Raw genomic sequence first — 22,604 nt, 5'->3', positions numbered from 1 at the left:
GATTGTTGTTCTTTGCATGTTTGACCAGAAATTGGGTTTCTGTTCATGATGGCGGCTGAGTATGGAAAGTCTAACTGCCTCTCTCCCTTCCTGCTATGGTCCAGCCGTGAGAGCCAACACTGGCTTTTGGCCACACAAAGGTGTTCCCCCAGGACTGGGTGGTGTCTGATCTCTCCTGGGACATGGGAGTGGCCACCTGGCAGGAACAGATGCCAGCACTCCTGCCGCTCACACCCGAGCGGGTGGCTCCTGTCTCTTCTGCACTGCACTACGGGAGGGTGCTTGCCTGGGCTGGGTGGTGGGCGCCACTGCTGGGGCATCTCGGGCGCTGGCTGTCCTTGCGCTGGGCTCTGGGCACTCACTGCACTCGTGCTTTTCCGTCTCGACAGTTCACCTCTGGGGGACAGAGGAGGTGGCTGCCTGGCTGGAGCACCTCAGTCTCTGTGAGTATAAGGACATCTTCACGCGGCACGACATCCGGGGCTCTGAGCTCCTGCACCTGGAGCGGAGGGACCTCAAGGTACTTTCACAGGCTTCTTCTTGGAACCTGCATGGGGCTTCCTGGTAGCCCCTCTCAGCTCCGTCCTCTACCCGCTCCTGGCCAGGTCCTAGCATCCTGAAGTTTTGCACGGTTCTTGGCAGTGATGGCTGCACCTGCCACAGCCAGGAGAAGCTAGGAGCAGACACTGGGGGGAGTCTTGATTTGCTTGGCCATATTGACAAGGGGCTGTGTGACCTCAGAAGCCCCAGCGGGTCCAGCCCCAGGCTCCCACACTTAGCAGAAGAGCTTCGGTTCCTAGTGGTGTGTGGGGTTCTCTGTGTCAAGTTGTGAGTGGAAGGATTTCTGAAGCCCTGTCACATAATGTGACTTCTCTGTGCTGCTCCTGGGCAGGTGCTGAGGCAGCTTGCCTCGTGCATGTGCCCCTGGGTCTGCACCCACTGCCCTTGACTTGTAGAGTCAGCCTGTGGAGCCTGTCTTCTGGGCATTGTTATTGGCCAAGTCCTGAGAAGGCAAAAGGCCACCGCCCCTCTTAGCAGTGCCTCACCCGCCATCCACTTGCTCCTAGGCCTGTGTTTTGTTTTTTGTCTTGTTGGATCGTTCTTGACGGCGTCAGTGACTTGGAGGACACAGGAACGGTGTGCTAGGTGTCCCTGCGATTGTGATTTGTGCCATTTCTGTCTGTTCCACTGTCGTTGTCTCTCTTACCCTCATCTGTGCTCAGGAAGCAGAGTGGGAAGGGTCCGCTGTGCAGACCCATCTGTAGAGCCCTTTGGTCTGGGCCCCCTTCCTGGCATCCATGGTAGCTGTCCTCTCTGTTGCAGGACCTTGGCGTAACCAAAGTGGGACACATGAAGAGGATCCTGTGTGGAATCAAGGAACTGAGCCGGGGCTCCCCTGCCACCGAGGCCTAGCCTCTGTCTTCTCGGCCTGCATCCTCCGTTCCTCCTGCGACTGAGGCCCAGGGAGGACTGCCCCTGGCCTCTCATGGTGCTACTCCCTTTGTTAGTGACAGGAAGCCGCTCTCGACTCCCGTCCATAACAGCTTCAGGAGTCCTGAACATACCAACACAGCTACCTTTGAAACACCACCTTTCCCAGCTCAGAGTCCTGCCCAGTCTCGGCTCTCACTGACCTGTCATGGGCCACAGGGACTCTGGGTACCAGACGCTTCTGCAGAAACTTGCCTAGGCCCTGAGCCTGGGTTACCCTGTGGGCCCCTCTGCGTGTGCTTTGTTGGCCACATTGGTGGCACCATCTCTGCCCCTGCTGGCTCTCAGAAGCATGGTTTGGGCTCAGTGCGTGGTGGGCCCCTGCCAGAACATTCTTTGTGCCTGACAGCCACCCTGTGGCTCTTCCCAGCAGCCCCGCGAGGCAGCCCACTGCTACTGCCCTGTTAATTCAGAAGGTTTTTGTTTCTAACAAAGGCTGTGCACTCTGCTGGTCTTGAAAGTGAACGGACTTGTTGAGTTCTGTTTGCTTTAACCTGCTCTAAAGAGGAGGGGAGCAAAGTTCTCATCCAGCCAAGGCAGTGCGTGGTTCTGTTCCTCAGCTCTCAGGCCTTCCTCATTCGCTGCAGGCCTGCGGTCCTCCTCTGCATCCTCTCTTAGGCTGTGGGCATGGACATCCCTCCTGTCTACAGGATACCATGGACCTCAGGAGTCCCGCTTGGAGCCACAAGGGTGTGTGGGTTGGGGTTAGCTCAGTACTTCTGGGGGAGGAGAAGCTTCCTGGGTCTGGGGAAGCTGCCTATTCTGTGGGAGAGTGTATGGGTTTCCAGGAGCACGTCCCTGGGTGGGCTGGGTCCTTCTTCCTATCAGGAGGCCCAGATCTCAGGCCATGGGCTAGCATCTAGTCTTCTGCTGCCAGGCTGGTGTCCCTGAAGGTTGTCTGCAGACTCAGGGCCAAATCAAGTGGTTCCCTGGGCTGGATGACTCTGGCCCAGGACTCCTGCCCTGCCTCTGTTCGGGGATCTAGCTCCAGCCCCAGGGCAGGGCTGAGTCCTTCGCCCTTGGTCCTCACTGCCACTGACTCAGCCCCCTTTCCTTTTTGAAGCTGGTTGTTAGGAAGCTGCCCTAGGGGGTTGTAATGCCACCCGGAAAGGTCTTGTAACGTTTTAACACCCCCCTCCTGAGGAAGGTGCCAGGCTGCAGCTGTACACCCGAGAGAAGGCAGTGTATGAGTGTCTCCATGCACCGCCTGGCCCTTTAGTGGGGTCACCTCATCTAATGTGGGGAGGCTGGGTGGGGAGCTGCTCGGGGCACTTCAGAGGTACCTGCTGAGTCGTGTGTGGACTGTCCAGGGTCTGCAGGTCTTCAGGGTCTTGTGTGCCCTGCCCTGCGAGCACTCCCCACAGTGTTCCTGCTGGGGGCCGGGCTCCAGTCGAGTGTGGAGTCAGCGTGTCTACCATTGGGCCTTTCCCAGGCCCAATTCCAGTGGCGCGGGTGCCTGGGTGGAGACCGAGCATGGACTTTGCCGCCTCCCTGAGGTAGTGTTGGTGGAGACAGTAGTCATCCATCCCTGGGAGACACTTGATTTCCAAGTGGGAAAGGATAACCGTGGAGGTGACAACCCTGTGCCCGTGGTACTACAAACCCTGGGTCAGACTTAGGCTAGAAGGGGACACAAGAAACAGCCGATAGTTGCACTGGGGCCACCTCAAGCCCTCAGTCTTCCTCTGGGGGAAGCACTGGGTTTGGGCTGGGGGTGTTACAGTTGGTGTTGTCAGTGACTCAACACTGGTCACACAGAAACCACCATAGTTCTCAGAGTCGGAAGCGAAGGGCCTATGAGGAGCCCTGATGGCCTGTGCCATACACCTGGGGCCGAGGCCATGGTCCTCCTGTTCTGCCTTTCTTGGGTCAGCTGCTCAAGAGTCCCAGGGCGAAGAGTGTAGGGAAGGGAAGGGAGGGGCCGCTTAGGTCTTGGAGAAGAGGACTTGTGCCAGGGTTGGGGCTCACCCCTCTATTTATAATCTTAATTTATATATGGCCACCAGAAAGCAGTCGCCTCTTGTATTGTTATGTACATAGCCCAGCAGAGCTGTAAATACCTTGTTCTGTGTATAAATAAACCAGCCTGTTTTGATCGTCACGGCCCGAGTCCTTAATCAACTTTCCTGTGCATTGAATAAAATACTGGTTGCCAAATTGAATTCAGATTTTTTTCAGCTGCTCTAAATATGGGCTGAATTTTGGGTGCTGAAAAGCAAAACGGAAAGCCACCATGGGGTCTGGTCTCATGGTTAAAAAACTGAGTCTGGGAGGTGGGAAGTTGGGTTGGGCCAAGGCTCTCAGCCCTGCGGTGCCTCCCTAAAGAGGACAGGCACAGCGCCACATGCTGTATTTTAAACCCCACCAGGGCCAGGCTTCAGATGTGGGCAGAGTTAGTGAGGGGCTGCTAGTGCCCTGTCCAGATAGGTGAAGGTGCCGCCATCACGGGTCCTTTGCTGTCGAGTCTGTTCCCAAGGGAAACCAGTGTCAGTGAAGCCACAATTTTGGATCATTAGTAACTTTTGCCCCTGCCCTGCCCCATTCCTGTTGCCAGAAGAACGTCGCAGTTGAACAAACACGTTTCCTGCAGCTCCACTCCTCCGCCAGCCCTACCCTGACAAAAGAGGAGGACCAGAAGACATCCAGTGTCTTCCACTACAGTTTTCCCATGAATCTGGGTTTATTTAAAACCCAAACATACTTGTTTGATTTCCAAAGCCGCACTGGCACGCTACTTCTAAATTCAAGCCATGTTTATTTAGCATTTGACGTGGACCTGGGAAAGAAGGCCTCTACACCGTATCTCAAGCAAGCAGAACACGAAGCAGATGCGTATAAAGGAAATGGAAGACTACAACTTTAAAAATGTTTTTTTTTTTTTTCCTTAAAATCTTAGCTTTCTCCCCATGCCCAGTTGGAAAACAAAAACAAAAAACCAGCAAGCACCCAGGTGGGCGCCCCCTGCTGGCCAGCACTGAGAATATTTCAGAGGTTTGGGAAGGCCTCCGGCTCCTCAAAGCAAAATGTTTCAGCTATTACATTAAGATGGGATGGAGGCACGCTGGGAAAATGCCCTCAGTAACCAACACAGCAGCTGACAGCAGGCCTGGGCAGGAGCCACAGGACTGAGACCTAGTTCACACATCATCGCACCCCTCGGGGCGTGTCTAGAGGACTGGGCCTTGACTTCCATGTTGCACAACCCCCTGGCTTGTTGGTCTGAGTCCAAGTGCTTCTACAAAGACTGAAGACACCTGGTGTTGGGGGGATTGGGAAGGGAGAAGCAGGGCTACCTGCTGAGTATCCAGGGCTGAGAAGGTAGCAGCCACAGCAGGACAGCCTTCAGCCAGGGCTATAGCCGAAGTGCCAAGCTGCATTGTCAGTGCCTCCCCATCTCGGCCCTCAGCTGTGTTAGTGTTAGGCAGTGAGGGCTGATGGGGAACTGAAATACAGGTGACCACCAGGGGGAGCATGTACATGACAACTCAGGAATGTGCTGGAGATGTTGCCAGTCCAGCACCCTAGATTGGTCAACTCCAATGCAGTGCTAGCTCTCAAATGCTACTTAAACCCCTTTAATTTAATTTAAATTGAATAGTTACCTTTGTTGAATTAATCTATTTTAATCAACTGAGGCTACTCAATGTAAACTGAGCCTGCCCAAGACATCTGGGAACCCACAACTGTGGGGCCTTGTCCCCTGGTCCCGCCTCCTACCAGCCTTCCAGAGGGAGAGGCCAAGGAGCTGCGGGCAGCAGCAAAAGTATTCTGACCTCAGACCCCAAGGTGGGCCTTACCTAAGGCTTTCTTCTCTGTGGTGGTGTGCTTTGTGTGTCAGAGCCACAGCTCAAACAAGAAACGTGTCATCTGAGAGAACCTTGTGGGGGACGGAGATTGGGAGGCACAGGTTACCCTTTCCTTCTGATATAAATAAGCACAGCACCCCCTGCAGCATGGGACAGACCATCAGAACCCACTTCAATGCAGGTTAAAGTGGAAGCAACTATACACGTGTGGATCTTACACAAGTTTATCTTGAGTTGAGCAATAAGCCACCTGTCCATACCTGTGGTTAATGCACAAGTGGTAAGCTTCCTGGAAAAACGGCCACTGGGGTCAGGTGTGGCGTGAGGTCAACACCTGCGTGGCTCCTGCACAGTACCTGGGTCTCTGCTGGCTCCCATGGGCCAAGGTATGTTGTGGAGCTGAGCTATGGAGTACGTTTGCCCAGCCTGAGAAAAGCTGTCCCTCTGTTGGCAGGTGAAGACGAGGGTTTGAGATCCGAGGATGCAGCCAACTCGTCGCCCACAAACCACTCTCCTGCTTCTAAGGCATTGATGGTTAGCTGGCCTTGTGCAGAGCCTGGGCACTGTGCTGGGACACATCCTGTTGCAAATGCTATCTGAAGCTCCCAACGTGAATAGACAGAGAAGCTTCTGGTCCTCGGGGCCGGGCAGGTGTCCCTGCACTGGAGATATCACTGCTCTGTGTACAAAGGACTTCTTGGCTGTGGGAGACAGAAGCCATCATGACTCGGTTGTGGTCCTCGTGCAGAAGGGTCTAGGGTGACGCCAACATACATCCCAATATCAAGGGTCAGGTTAGATCAGGCCGACAGGGACATGTCTGCAGCATGGACTGGTATTTCCAGATTGCCCCCCAGAGGACTCCAGTTTACCTTTCCGCCAACCCCAGGAAGGGGACAGCGGTTGCCGTACCCTCGCCACCCAGCCTGCCAGACTCTGGGTCTCTTCCAGCCTACTAGCAGCACCTACTTTTTTTCACATCAAACTCAACTCTAACATGCACGGTGCACGCACTTCAAACACAGCTCCACCTGTCCTCACAAACGCTCACACCTGTGGGATATGAGGCAGCTTCTGCCAGCCCTGAGAGCACTGCCCCTCTGACTCTCAGCAGATTAGTTTTTGCTGTGACCTCCCACCCCCAGGAGTAACCTGGGTGCTCTGTGTCTGGCTTCTTTTGCTCAACCTGATGTCTGTGTGGCTTGTGTGCGCGTGCATGTGTTTGCGGACACTCATGACTCAGAGCTGTCCCCTGCTGTGCATCTGGACCATGCCTGGGACCTGGCCATAGTGAATCAAGCTGCCGTGTATCCTGGGTCCATGTCTGGTGGGCCTGTGCTTCAACAGTGTAGGAGCTGCCTTGTTTCCCAGGGTCCTTCTGAACCTACACCCGCAAGCAGGGGACACTGTCCCAGGCACTGCGTGCCTGCTAGGCCGCCAGCCCTGCGCTTCCCTCTGCAGCAGTGCTGGGGCGTGTGGCAACCTGAGTGGTCTCTTATCAGTGAGTGAGTGTACCACGCTGGCAGGTGGCTGCGCTTCCTTTCTGCGAACTGTCCGCTCAGACCTCCTGGGTGTTGGCCTGTCAGCTCTTCATGTATTTGCAAGTATGGTTTCCAAGATTGTCAACAGCCTTACCCTTTGACCCAGTCCCTCTACTCACAGAACGAGCCCCAGATGGGCCCACATCTGCAGTCTGCGAGTTGGTTGTCATTTCCTAAATGAGGGTCCACTCGCACACTGCAGCAGCGTGCCACACTCCCAGCGTGTGCCAGGGGCAGCAAGTGCACCAGGAAATTCCCATGTCAAGGAAGAAGGAAGAGCATGTACTCTCAAAGGCTGTGCATGTGACTGTCATGCTGGTCCCCTGGAGAGGGGGACTGTCTGGGGAGACAGGTCCAGGCACTTCATTGTGTTTGCATTTGGCAGCATGTGACTATTAACTCTCCGAAAAATAAAATGAAAATAATAATCAGCATGGTCACCACATACCCAACAATGCTGGGATGGACGAGGGCATGAGTGATGGCTCTGAGGACACAACTGTTCTGATACCATATGACTAGGACAGGTTAGGCTCAGCAGATTAGACTTTTGGTGACAGCTACACAAACTTTTGTTTGCAAAAAATGCTGCCAGGAACCATCCGCAAGAGGAAGAGGAAGGATGGTGCCCGCAGTTCAAGGAGACATGGATGACTTCCCTGGATGCAGCCGATGCTGGAAGGACTGGGGAACGGAAGCAGAGCACCGTGTCCTGACACACTGCAGCACAGACAGCTCTCTGGGCCTGGAAGTTCACACCCACCTGCAGAACAAACTTCTTACAACACTCCGACCACTGTTCTAGGTACTGGGGATACAGCGGAGAATGAGAAGGAAACCTCCTGCTTAGAGAGCTCGAATTCTAGATCCTTCCATCCTCATTGCCCGACATGTGACCTTCATATGTCGAGTGTGACAGTTGCCTCAAGAGTTCTCCTGCTTCTTTCCCCCATGACTCATCCAACACAGCAGCTGCTCAGAACTATGGACTCCCTGTTTCAGTCCCTCCAGCCACACCGATATCTAGACTCTGAGCCACATGGACCTGCCTGGCCTGGGCCTCTGCCCCCTCCAGCCTGATGTCCCACAGCAGAGGGCAAAGCACGCTCACTGCAGGCATGTGCCTGGCATGCTGCTGCCCAAGGTGTGGAGGGTGGGAAGAGGTGAAAATTAGGAGATGAGCAGGGGCCAGACTGGGCAGGTTAGATCTGAGGCAAAAGCAGTAGAGAGTGTGGACAGAGTGAGCCTCACTGAGACAGGAAGCAGGAAGCTAGGAACGCAGGACCATGCAGAGTGAACCTGCTTCAGGAATTCAGTTGCAGGCCTGTGGAGAGCTCCAGTAGATTCTGGTGGGTATGTGTGGCCTGGAGGACAGAAGGGGGCTGGACTCTGGGAAGACTCAGGGCACACCTGAGCGTGGCAGAGCAAGCACCCAAGGTGGAAGTGAGTCCAGCAGGCCATGTGGGGAAAGGACATGCAGGAAGCCCGTGTGCATGGGACAGGTGGAGGGAAGGAGGCCCTGGCGGTGGGAAGGGGCATTGCACACTGGGGGAGGGTACAGGCACTGAGCAGTGCAGAGAAGTAGGATGAGGACGCAGAGTAGCCACTGCAGAGCAGCCAAGCTTTTGGGAACCTTTAAGAGAGTTGGAGAAGATGGTGAGGCTGAGGTAGCCAGGAGCAGCAGTGTGGAGGCGGCAGGGTGGGACTTGGCACACCAGCTCAGGAGTCTTGGAATTTTAGGTGGTGGGGACCTGAGGGTATATATGAGCAAAAAGACCCAGGAAACGGGACAAGGTGGCAGGAGAGGAGAGGAGGGAAGAGAGTGCAAACTGGGCACAGGTGGGAGGCCTCCCCATGACTCCTGCTATCCAGGGACTTCACATGCTCCACAAGAAGCGCCATAAGGAAGCCATCTGCAGGAGGCATGAAAAGGTGGGTGGCAGAGTGGTTTGTGTCACAGCACAAGTCCTCACCAGACTTTCCAAACAGAAGTAAGAAGCCAGGGGCCTGGGGAGGCCGTGGTGAGTGCGAGGCCCCAGTTACCTGTCCCTCTTCCCCCGAGGTAGCAGCTCCTGCTTCTCTTTCTCAGCATCGTCTCTGGCTGTGCTGAAGTCGTCACTGTCATCGACCAGAAGGTTCTACATTTCAAGAGTAAAACAGCTAGTGAGCAATGTCTCCATGTCCGTTTAGCCTATATTTTAAAGAGATATGTTTAAAAAAAATCACCTAAAGTGACAAAAGGAAATATTTAGATTAATATAAACCAGATTATTAGGGATGTAAAATGTTCTAGTGTTTTATGAGAACAAGTTGTGGGGGCTTCACAAGGGAAATTAATTCTAGCCATCGACCTTTGCCTTCCACTACGAATGCTCCCACTTGGACTGAGCCAAACAAAAGGGGCTTTATGGGGACCCAGGTGGAAAGCATGCACGTTGACCAGCAGGTCTCCAATCTGCTGTGCTGGGAACAGCTGTTTGTTTTATAAATTCTGTTACTTTTTTTAATCAATGTGTTTCTATAGCTGAAGTGTGAGCTTCGACCTTGGCATTTCCCTTAGGGTTCCTTCGCTGCAGGATGAGTGACAGAGCTTCCTTCTCCTATTCCCTACACTCAGCCTCAGTTTTACTTGTGAATCCTTTTTGTTGTAAACCCTGACCTCCCGCTACCTGCCTCGGAGTTCAACCACAATGCAGGCCTCCAGGCCACATGGCAGGAAAGGGCAGATACTTGGCCTGGCCCTAGTCTGGTGTTAAGAGCTTCCCCACCTGAGTGGTCACATTTCAAAGCATGACTCTTGGGGTGTTAGCCTCAGTGACTTTGGGAAGGGATGGCTGCTGCTTGGTGCACCTCCTTGGGAGACAAACACATCATAACCAGGATCGTCTCTTTCAATAAACTGGCATGATTACAATTCCTATTCCAAAGTGTATATATTTTAAAAAATGGTGAATCCCTATAAAACAAACAAACAAACAAAAAACCACCTCAGTCAATGGGATAGACAGCCCCACTCTCAGATAGAGGAGAGAAGGCTACTATACATATGTATATCCCATGGTATATTCTCGACACTGCCATGCTTGCATTTTTTGGATAAATATATTTTGTTATCACATAGCAATATCTTTAAAACACGCTCGCCAGGTTTGTTTGCTAGTGTTTTATTATTAGAATTTTTACATCTATGGTCACAGGGGGAATTGGTCTAAATTTCCTTCCACTGCCCCTTACAGTTCTCAGGTCAAGGTTCCACTATTCTTACCAGACGCCTGCCTCTCTCTTTCTTACCCATTATCTGAAATGATCTCAATGGGGATCATTGTGTCTCAATGATCTGATAAACTTCTCTATGGTGTTATTTGATTCTTGTGTCTTGTCAGAGTGGTCAATATGCTTTTAACCAACCTACCTTAACACCAATAGTGTCTCCATCTTTCAAGTAATAGGGTGCCCCTTGCAAAGTATCTTGCTTTTTCTTCTTTTTCCTCTTGGTAATTTGCTGGTTCTATAGGAAAATCAAACATCTTAAATAAAAATAAAATTCAACCTCAAATTCTTACTAAATAGCCCATCACTGTGAGAAACTGGAGTTGCCCTAATTGCTAGGCCAGGAAGCCCTAAGTCCTCTGGGAAAGCCCCATAGCATTACCCAGCTAGATATAGGAAGCCACTCAAATTTTTCAGGGAAGTATTTGGCAATTTCAATTTTCTCCACAGGAAGAGAATAGAAATCGGCCACTCTCTGCCTCAGGGAGCCGGTGGTCCAGCCTCGGGTGGTGTCCCACACCAAGTCCACAGCAGGGGCGTAGGCCCTCTCCTCAGGGATGCGCATCTGCGTCCTCAGCAGCACGTCCTGGGGGCTGCACAGAAAACAGGATGCCAGGTTCAGAACCAACCAGGCACACAATACCTGCTAGGGCGTGGGGTGGGCACGGGGGCAAAGCATCCCAGAACTCTTCTGGGTTTTATTTCAGACTCCCCTACACCCTCAATGCTGGCAGGAAACTTTTGTTCTCCCCAGGATTTCCTTCAATCCTGACGAAGAATAGAAGCAAAGACCCCGCCCTGCATCCAACACAGATCCTGGAGAGGCAGTAGCAGTGGGGAAAGGGGCAGCTGAGGCAGAGCTGAGGCCTGGGCAGGACCTGTACTCCTGCGGGGAAGGGAACAGGAGCCAGCCTGACAGATTCAAGTCATGGAGCCCCCAGGAAATGCTGGTTCAGAGACAGAAGTGAGAAGCTACAAAAAAAAAGACAGTTTGAGGCAGACAATTATGTACTTGACATTAGGAACTATAAATGTGGATGCTGAGGGGTAGCCAGGGAGCACAAATGCAGGGCTCAGAGTTGGGGAAAGGGAGCCAGATAGAGAAAGCTCAGCAGGAAAAGGTCCCTGGGCAGGGGGAGGAGAAAGACTATATTTAAAGGGAGGGATAAAAATCTAGACACAGACATTGTTACAGGATACGAGGAGAGACGTATCTCTCTAGGAGGAGAGACGAGGCGTGATCTCAACACTGCAGTCCTGTTACATGGTGTTTTAACCCAGAGCAGGGCAGCGTGCTGGGTGGCGTGGGTGACAGGAATATGCCAGAACTCCTAACACATTTCCAGAATACACTCTGTTTTAAGTTGCTAGACTACTTAAAGGTAGTGGGGAAATACCACTCGGATGTCAAGGTTGAGGAGTTTTGAGAGGCCAGCAGCGGTGAGAAGACGGGCACAGGGCTCCACCTGGGCAGGAGGACTCACCCCAGCTGCTCCTCTTCCTGAAGGGGCTCCAGGCAGATCTCGGGTCTCCGTCCTAGTTTATATTCCCTGGTAATAAGTGGAACAAAACAACACTGGGGGGAATATCATTTGATTTTTCAAGACAATGATTTTTTTTTTTTTTTTTTGCTAGTTTTAAGCTTTTTCCTTAAGCAAAAGGCTGTTTTCTTATGTAAGAATGCTCAAACTTCTGGAAAAGGGGAAAACTCAGAACACTTGCTGTGGGGATTATTTAGAGACCTGGGTCATTCCCGACTAAACAGGGAGGTTGTGCTCTGTGAAGATGCCAGAGAAATGGTCCACTGTTTGGCCAAGATTGAGATTCTCACACCCTTGCTATTTGGCTCACAATCAGAACTGATGTAAAAGAATCCCACAGGAATGCTTTTTCTAAGGCAAATGATAGTTACTGTCCATGCCCCCAACCTGCTCATCAAAGTTCCAGAAGGCTGAGCAAACACTTCCTGAGTGAGAGACAGCTTGCTCCTAACTTCCACTTCAAATTTTTTTATGTTACAGTCTCTGGAGCACAGGAGAAATACACAAAGCTACATTTATACTTAATGAGGAAAGATGAAGTTATCCCAGAGTTAAATAACAGTGAGAGGTGTCATCTGCCTCCCAGATGCTGTCACCTGACTCAAAGGAAGAGTCTCCCCATGGGGGCTCCTTGGCCACCCAGTCCTGAGGGGCAGCAGGGAGACACAGCAAACTTCCTGCAAGACACCTACTTGAGCCGCTGCCGGTCAGTGCGTAAGAGCCTGCCAGGGCGCCTGCTCTCCACTGTCCAGGCTCTGAGGAGGGCTGGGGCAGGGACAGCAAGCTCTGAGGAAGGGGTTAAGGTTCTGGCCTAGACAAAGAAAAAAGACATTTCTTCACTGGTTTTAAAAACACTCATTAAAACAAATGGAATGAAGCAGTACACAATGACATTGGAGGGAAAGCACACCTTAAGTAATGAGAAAGTCTATTTAAGAACTCACAGGAGCCAGGTAAAACAGTGGTGCACAACTGTAATCCCAGTGACTTGGGAGGCTGAGGCAGGAGGACAGCAAGTTTGAGGTCAGCCTCAGCAATACAGTGAGAACCTTGCCTCAAAATGAAATTAAAAACAAAACGAAAACAAAATCCCCCGAAGGACTGGGGATGTCACTGTAGTGCCAGTGATAGAGTGAGGCCTTGGGTTCAATCCCCAGTACCAGGAAAAATAACAGGAATAGCTAACTCTTAAGTTAATCCTAAGAAATTTTCATATTCCTCACTGCTGAATTGGCTGGAGAAATAGGTAAGTTGCCTGTTTCTACATATGAGCCAAAAGCTGTATTTTAATCATGTTTTCAAACTCCACAGGGAGTTCTATGTGTGATTCACAAGAGCAGAGCCGCTCTGCGTGCTGCACAGTTCCTGGCTGTGTGCACTCCCAGCCAGGTTACTTCTCATCCTGAAATACTTCAAAATCCTTGCCTCCAGTAAGTAGGCCCAAACACTCATTAACCTAATGCAAGAAAACAAGCATCTTTCCAATTGTCCTCACCAGCGTAGTGACTGGCTTTCTGGAAGAATGTTATCTCATACACTGAGGACAAACATGAGCCACACACCAACCACTGCTAGGCATACAGAGGCCCTGCGTGCTTTCCTTTAAGTAAAAAGCAAGTTCATATCTGTCCATGACAGCAAGACGCTTATTCAGCTCTCTGGGTTATGCTCCACTTGGCCTTTCCACTTGGACACAACTCGCCTTCTCTGTGCTCATTAACGCACAAGAAAACATCCAGTTTAGCATCCTAACACAGAAGCTGGTATCTGCCCCATGGGAGACTGATAACACAACTTGTATCTAACGACATTTAACATATGGCTCACAATGGTACAAAACAATGTCAAGTGAATGCTTTATGGATGTTTCAATAAACCACGTTTCCCTAAAAAATAAAAATGAACATAAGCCACGAGTTGCTAAGGGTAGATTCAAACACAAGCACAGCACGCCCGTCAGCGTCAATAAGTGAAAGCCACGAGGGCAAAGGCGGAAACAGAGTCGGGGCTGTCTGGCCTCGGTGTCCGCTGCCTGCTGGTACTTACCCCTGAACATGGCACAGAGCAAGTGCCATATCAGAACAGACTGTAATTGAGGGAAAGGAAATAGAAGAACATATTAATATCTCACTGGAAGAAGCCATATCACCACTAAGGCCCATTACAGGAAGAAGTCTGACCTGAGATTTCAGGTCCACCAAAGCAGCATCTTCTGAGATATCCATGTCTCCCAAGTAGACGAGAGAAACTTCTGCAGGCACATGGCCAGGGGCACCTTAAAAGGACAGAGGTGGATGTTTGGAAGGAATTTAAAACTTATTTCATATTTCTGAAAGACACTGCCATATTTTGACATTGTAATGGGATTATTTGATATTGTAAAGGATTTTGATATTGTAAACAGGTTTACTAAAAAGTCACTCAAGAACCTCTAAATCTGAATCCCTTTAATCAGCTCCCTCAGGATTCACTGCCTGGTGAATTAGCAATCAGGGAGCATGCTGATGGCAGAATGTTCTGGGGAGCTTACCCTGGTAATATCTATCTATAATGTTCTTTTCCAAATTCTTTCTTTCCTCAAAGAAGACATTGCTGGTAGGCCACCCTGCCTGTGTTCTTGACATGGCTTCCTTCTTTCTTATGACTCTGATCTCAGCTGGAGCCTCTTTTGTGTGCACATATAGTTTCCTCTGCATTGTCAAAACAGAACAGGAATTTCAAGGGGTACAGCCCACCTGTCTTGTGTGTCTCCCCAATGCCTGATATGGTGGGTGTCACATACTAAAGGCCCAATAACTGTTTGTGGAATGAAGAAAATCTAAATTAGAAGGCCTTTCTGAGTATTTTCCAAAAATGGAAATGCTATCTGGATATAAAAGCTGCTAATTTTTTTTAAAATATATATTTTTTAGTTGTAGATGGACACAATATCTTTATTTCATTTGTTTATTTTTATGTGGTGCTGAGGATTGAGCCCAGGGTCTCACGCGTGTGAGGCAAGTACTCTACCACTGAGTTACAACCCCAGCCCAAGAGCTGCTAAATTTTAAATTCAGAATATTGTCTGTCACTTTTGCTTTAATGAAATGTTTTGTTTACTGCTGGCTATACTGCTAATACATAATAAGAAATTACAAATGAATTATAAGTAAATAAAGCGAAAAAGCCCTGTTTGTGAGTGGTCTTGTGTCTCAAGGAAACTGCAGGCTGGTGCTACCTGAAAGGATGAAACATTTCCCTCTAGTTATAACAAAGAGGCATTATCAAAAATGAATCTTCTTAATTTCATGGAGAAACATACTGATTATGCATGCTATAAAAAAATCTATAATTCAACTCTGCATGTAATTACTATTTTATTACCCAAGCATTTTTAGGATTTGTTTACAAAAACGAATGCGACCCAAATAAAAATAACTTTGTCGATTTCACAGCTATTTTAACATATTACTCTACATATATAGACCTAACTTCAAACAATAAGTAGAGAATCTGACTCATTTATATTAAGTTCATTCTGAAGAGGTTCAAAAAAATAGAATTATAATACACAATACCTTAAGGCACAAAAAAAGCTAAATAATTAAGCAAAGCACAATAAAAAGAAAAATATACCTGAAAACTCGGCCCTATTAAAACAACATTTTCTTGGGCTTCAGGGTGTGGCTCAGTGTCTACAGCACTTGCCTTGTGTGTGTGAGGCTCTGCGCTCCATCCCCAGCCCAGCACCAGCAAAGTCTCTTTACCTTCAGAAGAGATTAAACGGTGTGGACAGAGGAAGTGGAAGCCCACACTAAGGCAGTCCGGTCACTGCCAGGGACTCTGCCCACTGCAGCGTGTTCACTGCACCCGAGAATGAGACAACACTGTACTCCTGCATTTCTTCTCCAAGGAGTGAAGTGCCAGGTGCCCTAGAAGCAGTTCTTGGGGACAGCTGGGGGGGAAGATGACGAAACACACAGGATGTGAACCCCAGCTCTGGCCTCTGCCCAGTGGACAACGGAGCAGGCTGAAGCCCCAACATTCTGCTACATGGCGACAAGGGGGCTTCTGTTGCTCTGAGGATCTTGAGAGCTGATATTTAAAAGATCTTTGAAAAAGTATCATATATTGATATAATATTAAGATATAGTGCTTTACAGAGTTGCAAAGCACTGCATGAGATCAGGTGGTGCTGTTATTATTAAAAAGGAATAAACAGGCTTTGGTTTTCAATCTTGCGTTTTTCAAATAAATGTCTGTTGACTCCAGAGCAGAAGCGGCATTTCACTTTTCCATGACAGGCTGGCTGTGGAAATTTAATTCTGTCCTCACCTTGGGTGCTAGCAGCTCTCCAGCCGTTGCCTTGAGAAAAGGTACAAGGCTGGTCTTGACTCTCCCAGTGTCCTGAGTGACCGCGAGGCTGGTACCACCAGATGGGCACCTTCAGGAAACCCTGAAAAACAGAGTGTGTGTGTGTGTGTGTGTGTGTGTGTGTATCTATATATCTATATGAATGTATGTGTGTATACTTTTTTTTTCAATACTGTGAACTGAACCTAGTGGTGCTCTACCACTGAGCTACTTCCCAGATCTTTTTAAAAATTTGAGACAGCTTCTCACTAAGTTGTTCAGACTAGCTTTAAACTCATAATCATCCTGCCTCAGCCTCCATGTCACTAGGGTTACAACATGCACCACCATTTCCAGCTAGAACTAAACATTTTTAATTGCTGTGATGTACAAAAATTAAAGAGAATCTTCACTTACACTTCCACACAGAGAAAAAAAATTATGGATGGCATAAAATGTACTTAAAGTTGTTATTTTTCCTTCTCAATTTACCAACCGCCATGAGTTATACTTGCTGTTTTTGCCTAGAGATGCCACACCACTGGTTCCAGGCACTGGGAGCACCCCTGGCACAATGCATTTGTTAAATGAAGCAAACCACATGAAACAAACCCATTGTCTTCATACATGCCCCATAATGTCAGTTTTACTAATTTAGTTCTTCCCACTTTTTTTTTTTTTTTTTTGGTACTGGGAATTGAACCCAGGGATGCTTAACCACTGAGCCACATCCCCAGCCCTTTTTTGTATTTTATTTAGAAACAGGGTCCTGCTGAGTTGCTTAGGGCCTTGCTAAGTTGCAGAGGCTGTATTTGAATTCACGATCCTCCAGCCTCAACCTCATGAACCACTAGGATCATGGGTGTGCGTCACTACACCTGGCCCCACCTCTTTTTTTTTTTTTTTTTTAAAAGTACAGAAGAAATTAGATTAAGAGAGAGAATAGGTTGTATTTACAGAGCTCATTCCTGTAAAATATTTAAAATATATATATTAAAAAATGCATAGTACAATCTCTTAATTAAATTGATGAAGATTAACAAATATTCAACCTAAATTAAATTAAATACATGTAAGTCAAAACACTCAATTTCCATTTTTTTTTTTTCACCTAGCAGACTGTCAAAACCCAGAAAATCGAATAATATGCTATGTTGGTGAAAATATGAATAAACTTAAAGCTCATGACCTGTGGTTTTTGGAATTTAGACATATCTGTTAAAATTTAAAATCCAAGTCCTTTGAGTAAGCCATTCCACACTTAGCAATTTACTTTCTGATACATGTGCATGCATAAGAAGTCATGTATACAGGGGTATCCAGTGCAAATTTTTTATGGGAGCAAAAACTATGACCCACGGTCCATCTTTAAAAGATGTTCACATTATTGTAGACCATAATTTTGGTGGGACAATTTCTGTTCTAGGAATTTATCATACATATGCAAAATAGCACCTATATATTTTTTATAGTGTTTTTCAAAAAAAGAGACTCGTTAAATAAATTATGGGATTAGGGGCATAGTTCAGTGGCAAGAGTGCTTGCCTACTATGCAGAAGGCCCTGAGAATATCTCCACCTTTGAAAAATAATCCCAGTGACTCAGGAGGCTGAGGCATGAGGATCACAAGTTCAAGGCCAGCCTCAGTAACTTAGTGAGACCCTGTCTCAAAATAAAAAATCAAATGACTGGGCATTTAGCTCAGTGGTAGAGCCCCTGGGTTCAATCCCCAGTGCCCCCCCCCCGCCTCCACCCCCCGCCAAAAAAAAGTAGTGACATGCAATGTTTATAAAAGAGCAATAAAATAAGTCCTCACATACTTTGCCAACAAGGTTATTAATTTAGTAGGACTTGTTAGGAAAACAATTTGGCAATATGTAGCATCAAATCTTTAAAGAGCTCATGCCTTTTGAGTTAGTAATTCCACCTTTGTTTTGTGTGTATATATGGTATTGCGAATTAAACCCAGGGTTGCTCTACCACTGAGCTTCATTCCCAAGTTCCTGAAGTACGAGACTAACCTGAAGGAGGGAAAGGTAGGTATGGTAAGTGATATTTTAGTCTGAAAAGGTTAGGATGAAGATGTTGGGTTTATTTGGAGATGATCTTGCTAAATTACAGGTTGGCCTAAAACTTGAGATCCTCCTGCTTCAGCTTCCTGAGTTGCTGGGAATACAGCGTATGCCACCACTCCCAGATAGAAGGTTTTATATTTAAGTACTAATTTTAAGAACAAAAAAATTTTAAATAAGCTAAATTTCCAACACTGGGGATATAGGTGAATTAAACAGCAGTTAATCATTACCTTGGATATAACTATTTCTGGGTTTTATAATCAGGTTAAAATGTTAACTATAAAAAGGATGAAATAAAATTTTTACATATAATTGATTTTAATTTTATTTAGAAATACTTATAGGAAGGAAATATCTACCTATAAAATATTTATAGGTAGGATTCTGGGAAAGTTCTCTATTCTTTTTGTGACTATATTTCCCCAATTTCCCACAATGAGAATATAACACCTTTGTATTCAGAACGATAACTGTTATTATAAAATGTCTATTTAGAGGCAAAATCTTACCGGAAGAGGAAGTTTTCCTTCAATTAAAAGCAATGTGTCTCCAGAACATATCCTAAGCTCTTGCAGTGTTGCATCCTGGGAACACAGAAATTCTTTTTTGTCACTTAAGATTTCTGAGAGGAATAAACACACCATAGACTCTTTTTTTTTTTTTAACCTCTATTACATTTTCAAGAAATAAATAAGTGAATAACAAAGTAGATACTGAAGACAAAGGAAGTAAGCTAGGACTACAAAAGCAGAACGGCATTACATATTAAATTGTGGCGTGTAAACCATTAAGTATCTTCAAAGAGTTGAGGATAGGGAGACAACTGAGATGGGTGAGGACAGACTTGACTTGTGCCCCATGAGATTTTAATCATACCTAAAATTGTGTGGGGGATTTGGAAAGCTAGAGGGCTCCAGAGAAGAGGATTTCTTATTAAGAAAAGAACAAGGGCAGAGTCAAAACTGACAATAACCATGGTTTGTTTCAGCAAAGAGCTGAGAAACTGACATCTGAGTGGGAAGTACCAGTTGAAGAAAAATGGGAAAGAAATTTGTTTGGAAAAGTGGGCACCAACCGAAGGGATGTGGAACAAAAATAAAGGCAGAACTCAAGACCAAGGTGGTTGAAATGCCTGGGCCCAGGGAAGCCATGTAGAGAAGAGGCAAAGGGTGGCTTGAAATGGGAGCCAGCAGGAAAATGGCCAAGGAAGGGCTGGAAAGGCTGGCAGGTTCCTGAAGTACGAGACTAACCTGAAGGAGGGAAAGGTAGGTATGGTAAGCGATATTTTAGTCTGAAAAGGTTAGGATGGGAAATAAAGGGCAAATCTAGGAGAAGACAGTTTTGAGGGAAATGACTTTAATATTAGATGAATTGTTTGATACCGACTGGGGAAATAATTATTCAGATAGTGAATAATTCACTCTCTGAATCAATATTCTGATATCCAAACCAAGACTCAAAGGAGGCTTCTCTTGATCTTGTCTTATCAACTGTTTGGGCAGAGTATTCCAGAGGAAGCCCCAGCACCACTGCCCTCGACTGTTCAATGCAGCTGTTAGTGAACAGCAGGCAGGTGAAGGCTGGAAAGGGGTAGCTGACCACAGTGTTTCTGGGAAGAAGCTTCACTTGGCCTCCTTCCAAGGCCCTGGGTTTGGACTGGGAGGTTTGGTGCTATTTGGGTGAACAATAAAGCTTAACAAGACTCAAACTATCCTGTGATAAAACTATTCCTAAACTTAGCCTAAGAGTTTGGCTGCACCCAGAGTTTGGAGCACTACCAAGTGATTGTCTGGTAAGATGAATTCTACCATCATTTACTTACAGAGAAACTCTGAGATTAAAATATGAAGGGGTCAAAAATTCAGTGTGGGCTGGGAATGTGGCTCAGTGATAAGAGTGGATACTTTGTATGTGTGAGGCCTTGGGTTCAAACTCCAGTACTGCCCCCACACCCAGAGTGTACTTTAGATGCTTTCATGAGCTCCAGTGTCCTCTGCTCTCTGAAGTGCTCTGTTTCCTGGTGGAGCACTGGTCTAGGACATGCTCTCTCACCAGCAGGGCCGATCACGGATGTCAGAAACACCTCCACCTAGCCCAGACTTGCTCTGTATCAGAAAAACCAGTCAAAGAAAGGGAAAATAGATCTTGCTTAGCTTTTTGTTTCCTAAAAAAGAGTGAAAGTTTTCTCTAGAAATTTTTTTTATATGAGTCGGGCGGGAAGGGGAAATCCTGTATGAAATGCAATCATCTTCAGAGCAGAAGGTATGGAAATCCTCTTACTTCTCCACATAATGGCTCCCCAGCTTCATAGCACCAGTCCATTTTTCTTAAATGCCACGCATCTCCTATGAAGAAATCAATATTAGGATGAAAAACCCCAGAGAGTGTGTTTTAAGAATTCAGTAGGAATAACCATTCTGGATAAGTGAATGTCCAATGGGGCTTAATCTGCTAATAATCATTAGTTTTTAAAATGATCTCTTCCAGATCATGAAAAGTTGTGTTTTCCTGCTCAATTTGGTTAATTTGCTTTCTTTTTCACCAAGAACCTGTGAATAAAAACAACATATTCATATATGTATTTGTGACTAAAAACACTTGCTTCTATTATACAATATTTACTTTGTACCCTTACTCTTTTCATGTATACATATATAGAGATCATATATCACTATACATATAGACATACATATATATAAGTATCAAATCTCTTGTAAAAACAATTTTTTTAATTGTCAATGGACTTTTATTTTTATTTATTTATATGTGGTGCTGAGAATTGAACCCAGTACCTCACACATGCTAGGCAAGTGCTCCACCACTGAGCCACAACCCCAGCACTAAAGATGATTTTTGTCGTAGCTAAAGTATATGCTAAAATTGCTCAGCAACTGCAATTGTACAAGAAAATTCCTCCTCTTAGCAGTTAATCAAACAACACAGCACTAGAACTTTCTGAAGAGTATCTGAATGAAACTGATGTGAAAGAAAATTTATAAATATTAAATAGACTTAAATCAGATCTCTCTTTTTCAGTGTACTTGTTTGCTGCTCACTCCCCAAACGAGAACTTTTTTTGAATGGGGAAAAAGTTGAATGGGGCAAAAATTCGAAACCCTGGTTATTACAAACAAACAAAAACCCCAGCTATTATTTGATGAGCAAGATGCTGTAGCACCAAAACCATCTAATGGGCAAAGGAATAAACACAAAATTCTTACTCATCTCCACCAGCCAGTCTCTGAACCCCTGCAGCACACTTTTTTGTAGATCCTTTTTAACCATTAGTTTTAAATTCAGAAAGATTTGTATCAATTTCAAATTAATTTAAGTACCTTACAAAATTACTAGTCAGTTAAAAGTGAGCACTATTAGTCCACAACATAGCAGGTGGGAAGAACCTGGACCTTGAGAGCAGAGGCCTAGCTACTGGCTGGGGAACTCTGGCAAGCCATTTAAGCCTTCACAGCCTGTTTCCTTGTCTGTGAAATGGGAACGGGTGACCATCCCCACCCCGGGAGGGCTACTGCTGAGATTCAATGAGATTCAATGAGACACTGCCTGTGTACTTCTACAGGACAGCCCTATATCCAGAGCACGTGAACATTCCTTCCAGATAACACACTGGTGCCAACTTCAATAGTGTCTGAGGGACAAACTGTTCTAATAAAAGCAGCATGATTCCTCATAAAGCTCAGTGACATGACTGCACCCAGGAAGCTGCTGTAAGTTACTCTGGATTAATTTTTTCCATTCACAGTCCATTCCCTAGTCTATTATACACAAATATTGACATGAAATAGATGCACTGAAATTCTGAATCAATAAGACTAAAAATGTTTCAGTGGAACTAGATGTGGATAACTCCAGGTGGTATAAATCTTAGCTTGCTTTCTTTTACATCCTTGCTGGATTCTATCTAGGCTAACCCTAAAACTACTTTTCTTTTAGTTTGTAAATAGAACCAGGAGAATTCATTATGAACACACAGAAATTTAAACTACTTTTTTTTTTCTGCAGTCTATAAAACTTTTTTTTCCACAATCCTTATGAAAAAGAAAGTTTGAAAAGTTTTTATTAGGCTTATAGATAATTGTTTGAAGTAAAGAATGTGGATAAGATTATGTCATCATGATAAATAACTTACCTGGCAAACTAGATTTCTCAAGCATTATCTTTAAACACTAAAAAAAAAAAAAAAAAAATTTAGTTTTTGTTTCTGAATTATAGTATAAGAAGAAACACCCTTTTTGAACCCTGGGCCTTAAGTCTGATTATATTCATCATTCTTGGATAGACAAAGGCACATAGAATTAAGATGATTGACAAGCCAGCTCTCTTTCCTAGGAGCTGGGAGGGGGTCAGTTCAGGGAGGAGAAACATTTCCTCGTGTTTCCAACCAGGACTCAGCTCCAAGTTTCATTTACTGCTTTCTGTGTCTCTGCCACGACTTCCTTCCCATGAGGATTAACAGTGTGATTTGATCAAATTATTGATAAGGCTGATTTCACAGATACTTAATAACCTCTGAATCCTATAAAAGGAGAT

General features: G+C 46.5%; 2 protein-coding genes across 7 annotated transcripts in view; one reads left to right on the top strand and one right to left on the bottom strand.

Moving 5' to 3' along the window:
* The window catches only part of Dgkd (diacylglycerol kinase delta), a 97,341-nt gene extending 93,749 nt beyond the window's left edge, over window positions 1–3,592 (top strand). For both annotated transcript variants that reach the window (XM_076865666.2, XM_077110243.1), the window contains exons 29-30: window positions 390–520; window positions 1,324–3,592. In XM_076865666.2, coding sequence (XP_076721781.1) covers window positions 390–520; window positions 1,324–1,413 — 221 coding nt within the window. In that variant the 3' untranslated portion in view covers window positions 1,414–3,592. The remainder of the gene's footprint in view (window positions 1–389; window positions 521–1,323) is intronic.
* A 634-nt stretch (window positions 3,593–4,226) lies between these two features.
* Usp40 (ubiquitin specific peptidase 40) overlaps window positions 4,227–22,604 on the bottom strand; it is a 67,228-nt gene continuing 48,850 nt past the window's right edge. For 4 of the 5 annotated variants that reach the window (XM_076865660.2, XM_076865659.2, XM_076865661.2 and 1 more), the window contains 11 exons: window positions 22,204–22,240; window positions 20,337–20,401; window positions 18,566–18,640; window positions 15,964–16,084; window positions 13,830–13,924; window positions 12,342–12,460; window positions 11,593–11,658; window positions 10,491–10,701; window positions 10,251–10,346; window positions 8,882–8,976; window positions 4,227–5,998 (listed from right to left, as the gene is read on the bottom strand). In XM_076865660.2, the coding sequence (XP_076721775.2) occupies window positions 5,890–5,998; window positions 8,882–8,976; window positions 10,251–10,346; window positions 10,491–10,701; window positions 11,593–11,658; window positions 12,342–12,460; window positions 13,830–13,924; window positions 15,964–16,084; window positions 18,566–18,640; window positions 20,337–20,401; window positions 22,204–22,240 (1,089 nt within the window). In that variant the 3' untranslated portion in view covers window positions 4,227–5,889. Of the gene's footprint in view, window positions 5,999–8,881; window positions 8,977–10,250; window positions 10,347–10,490; window positions 10,702–11,592; window positions 11,659–12,341; window positions 12,461–13,695; window positions 13,736–13,829; window positions 13,925–15,963; window positions 16,085–18,565; window positions 18,641–20,336; window positions 20,402–22,203; window positions 22,241–22,604 lie in introns of those variants that run through there. The other variant, XM_076865663.2, reaches the window with a different exon arrangement.

The sequence above is a fragment of the Callospermophilus lateralis genome, chromosome 9 (assembly GCF_048772815.1).
Source record: "Callospermophilus lateralis isolate mCalLat2 chromosome 9, mCalLat2.hap1, whole genome shotgun sequence".
Lineage (NCBI taxonomy): Eukaryota > Metazoa > Chordata > Mammalia > Rodentia > Sciuridae > Callospermophilus > Callospermophilus lateralis.
This window is presented reverse-complemented; position numbering and strand designations above follow the sequence as displayed.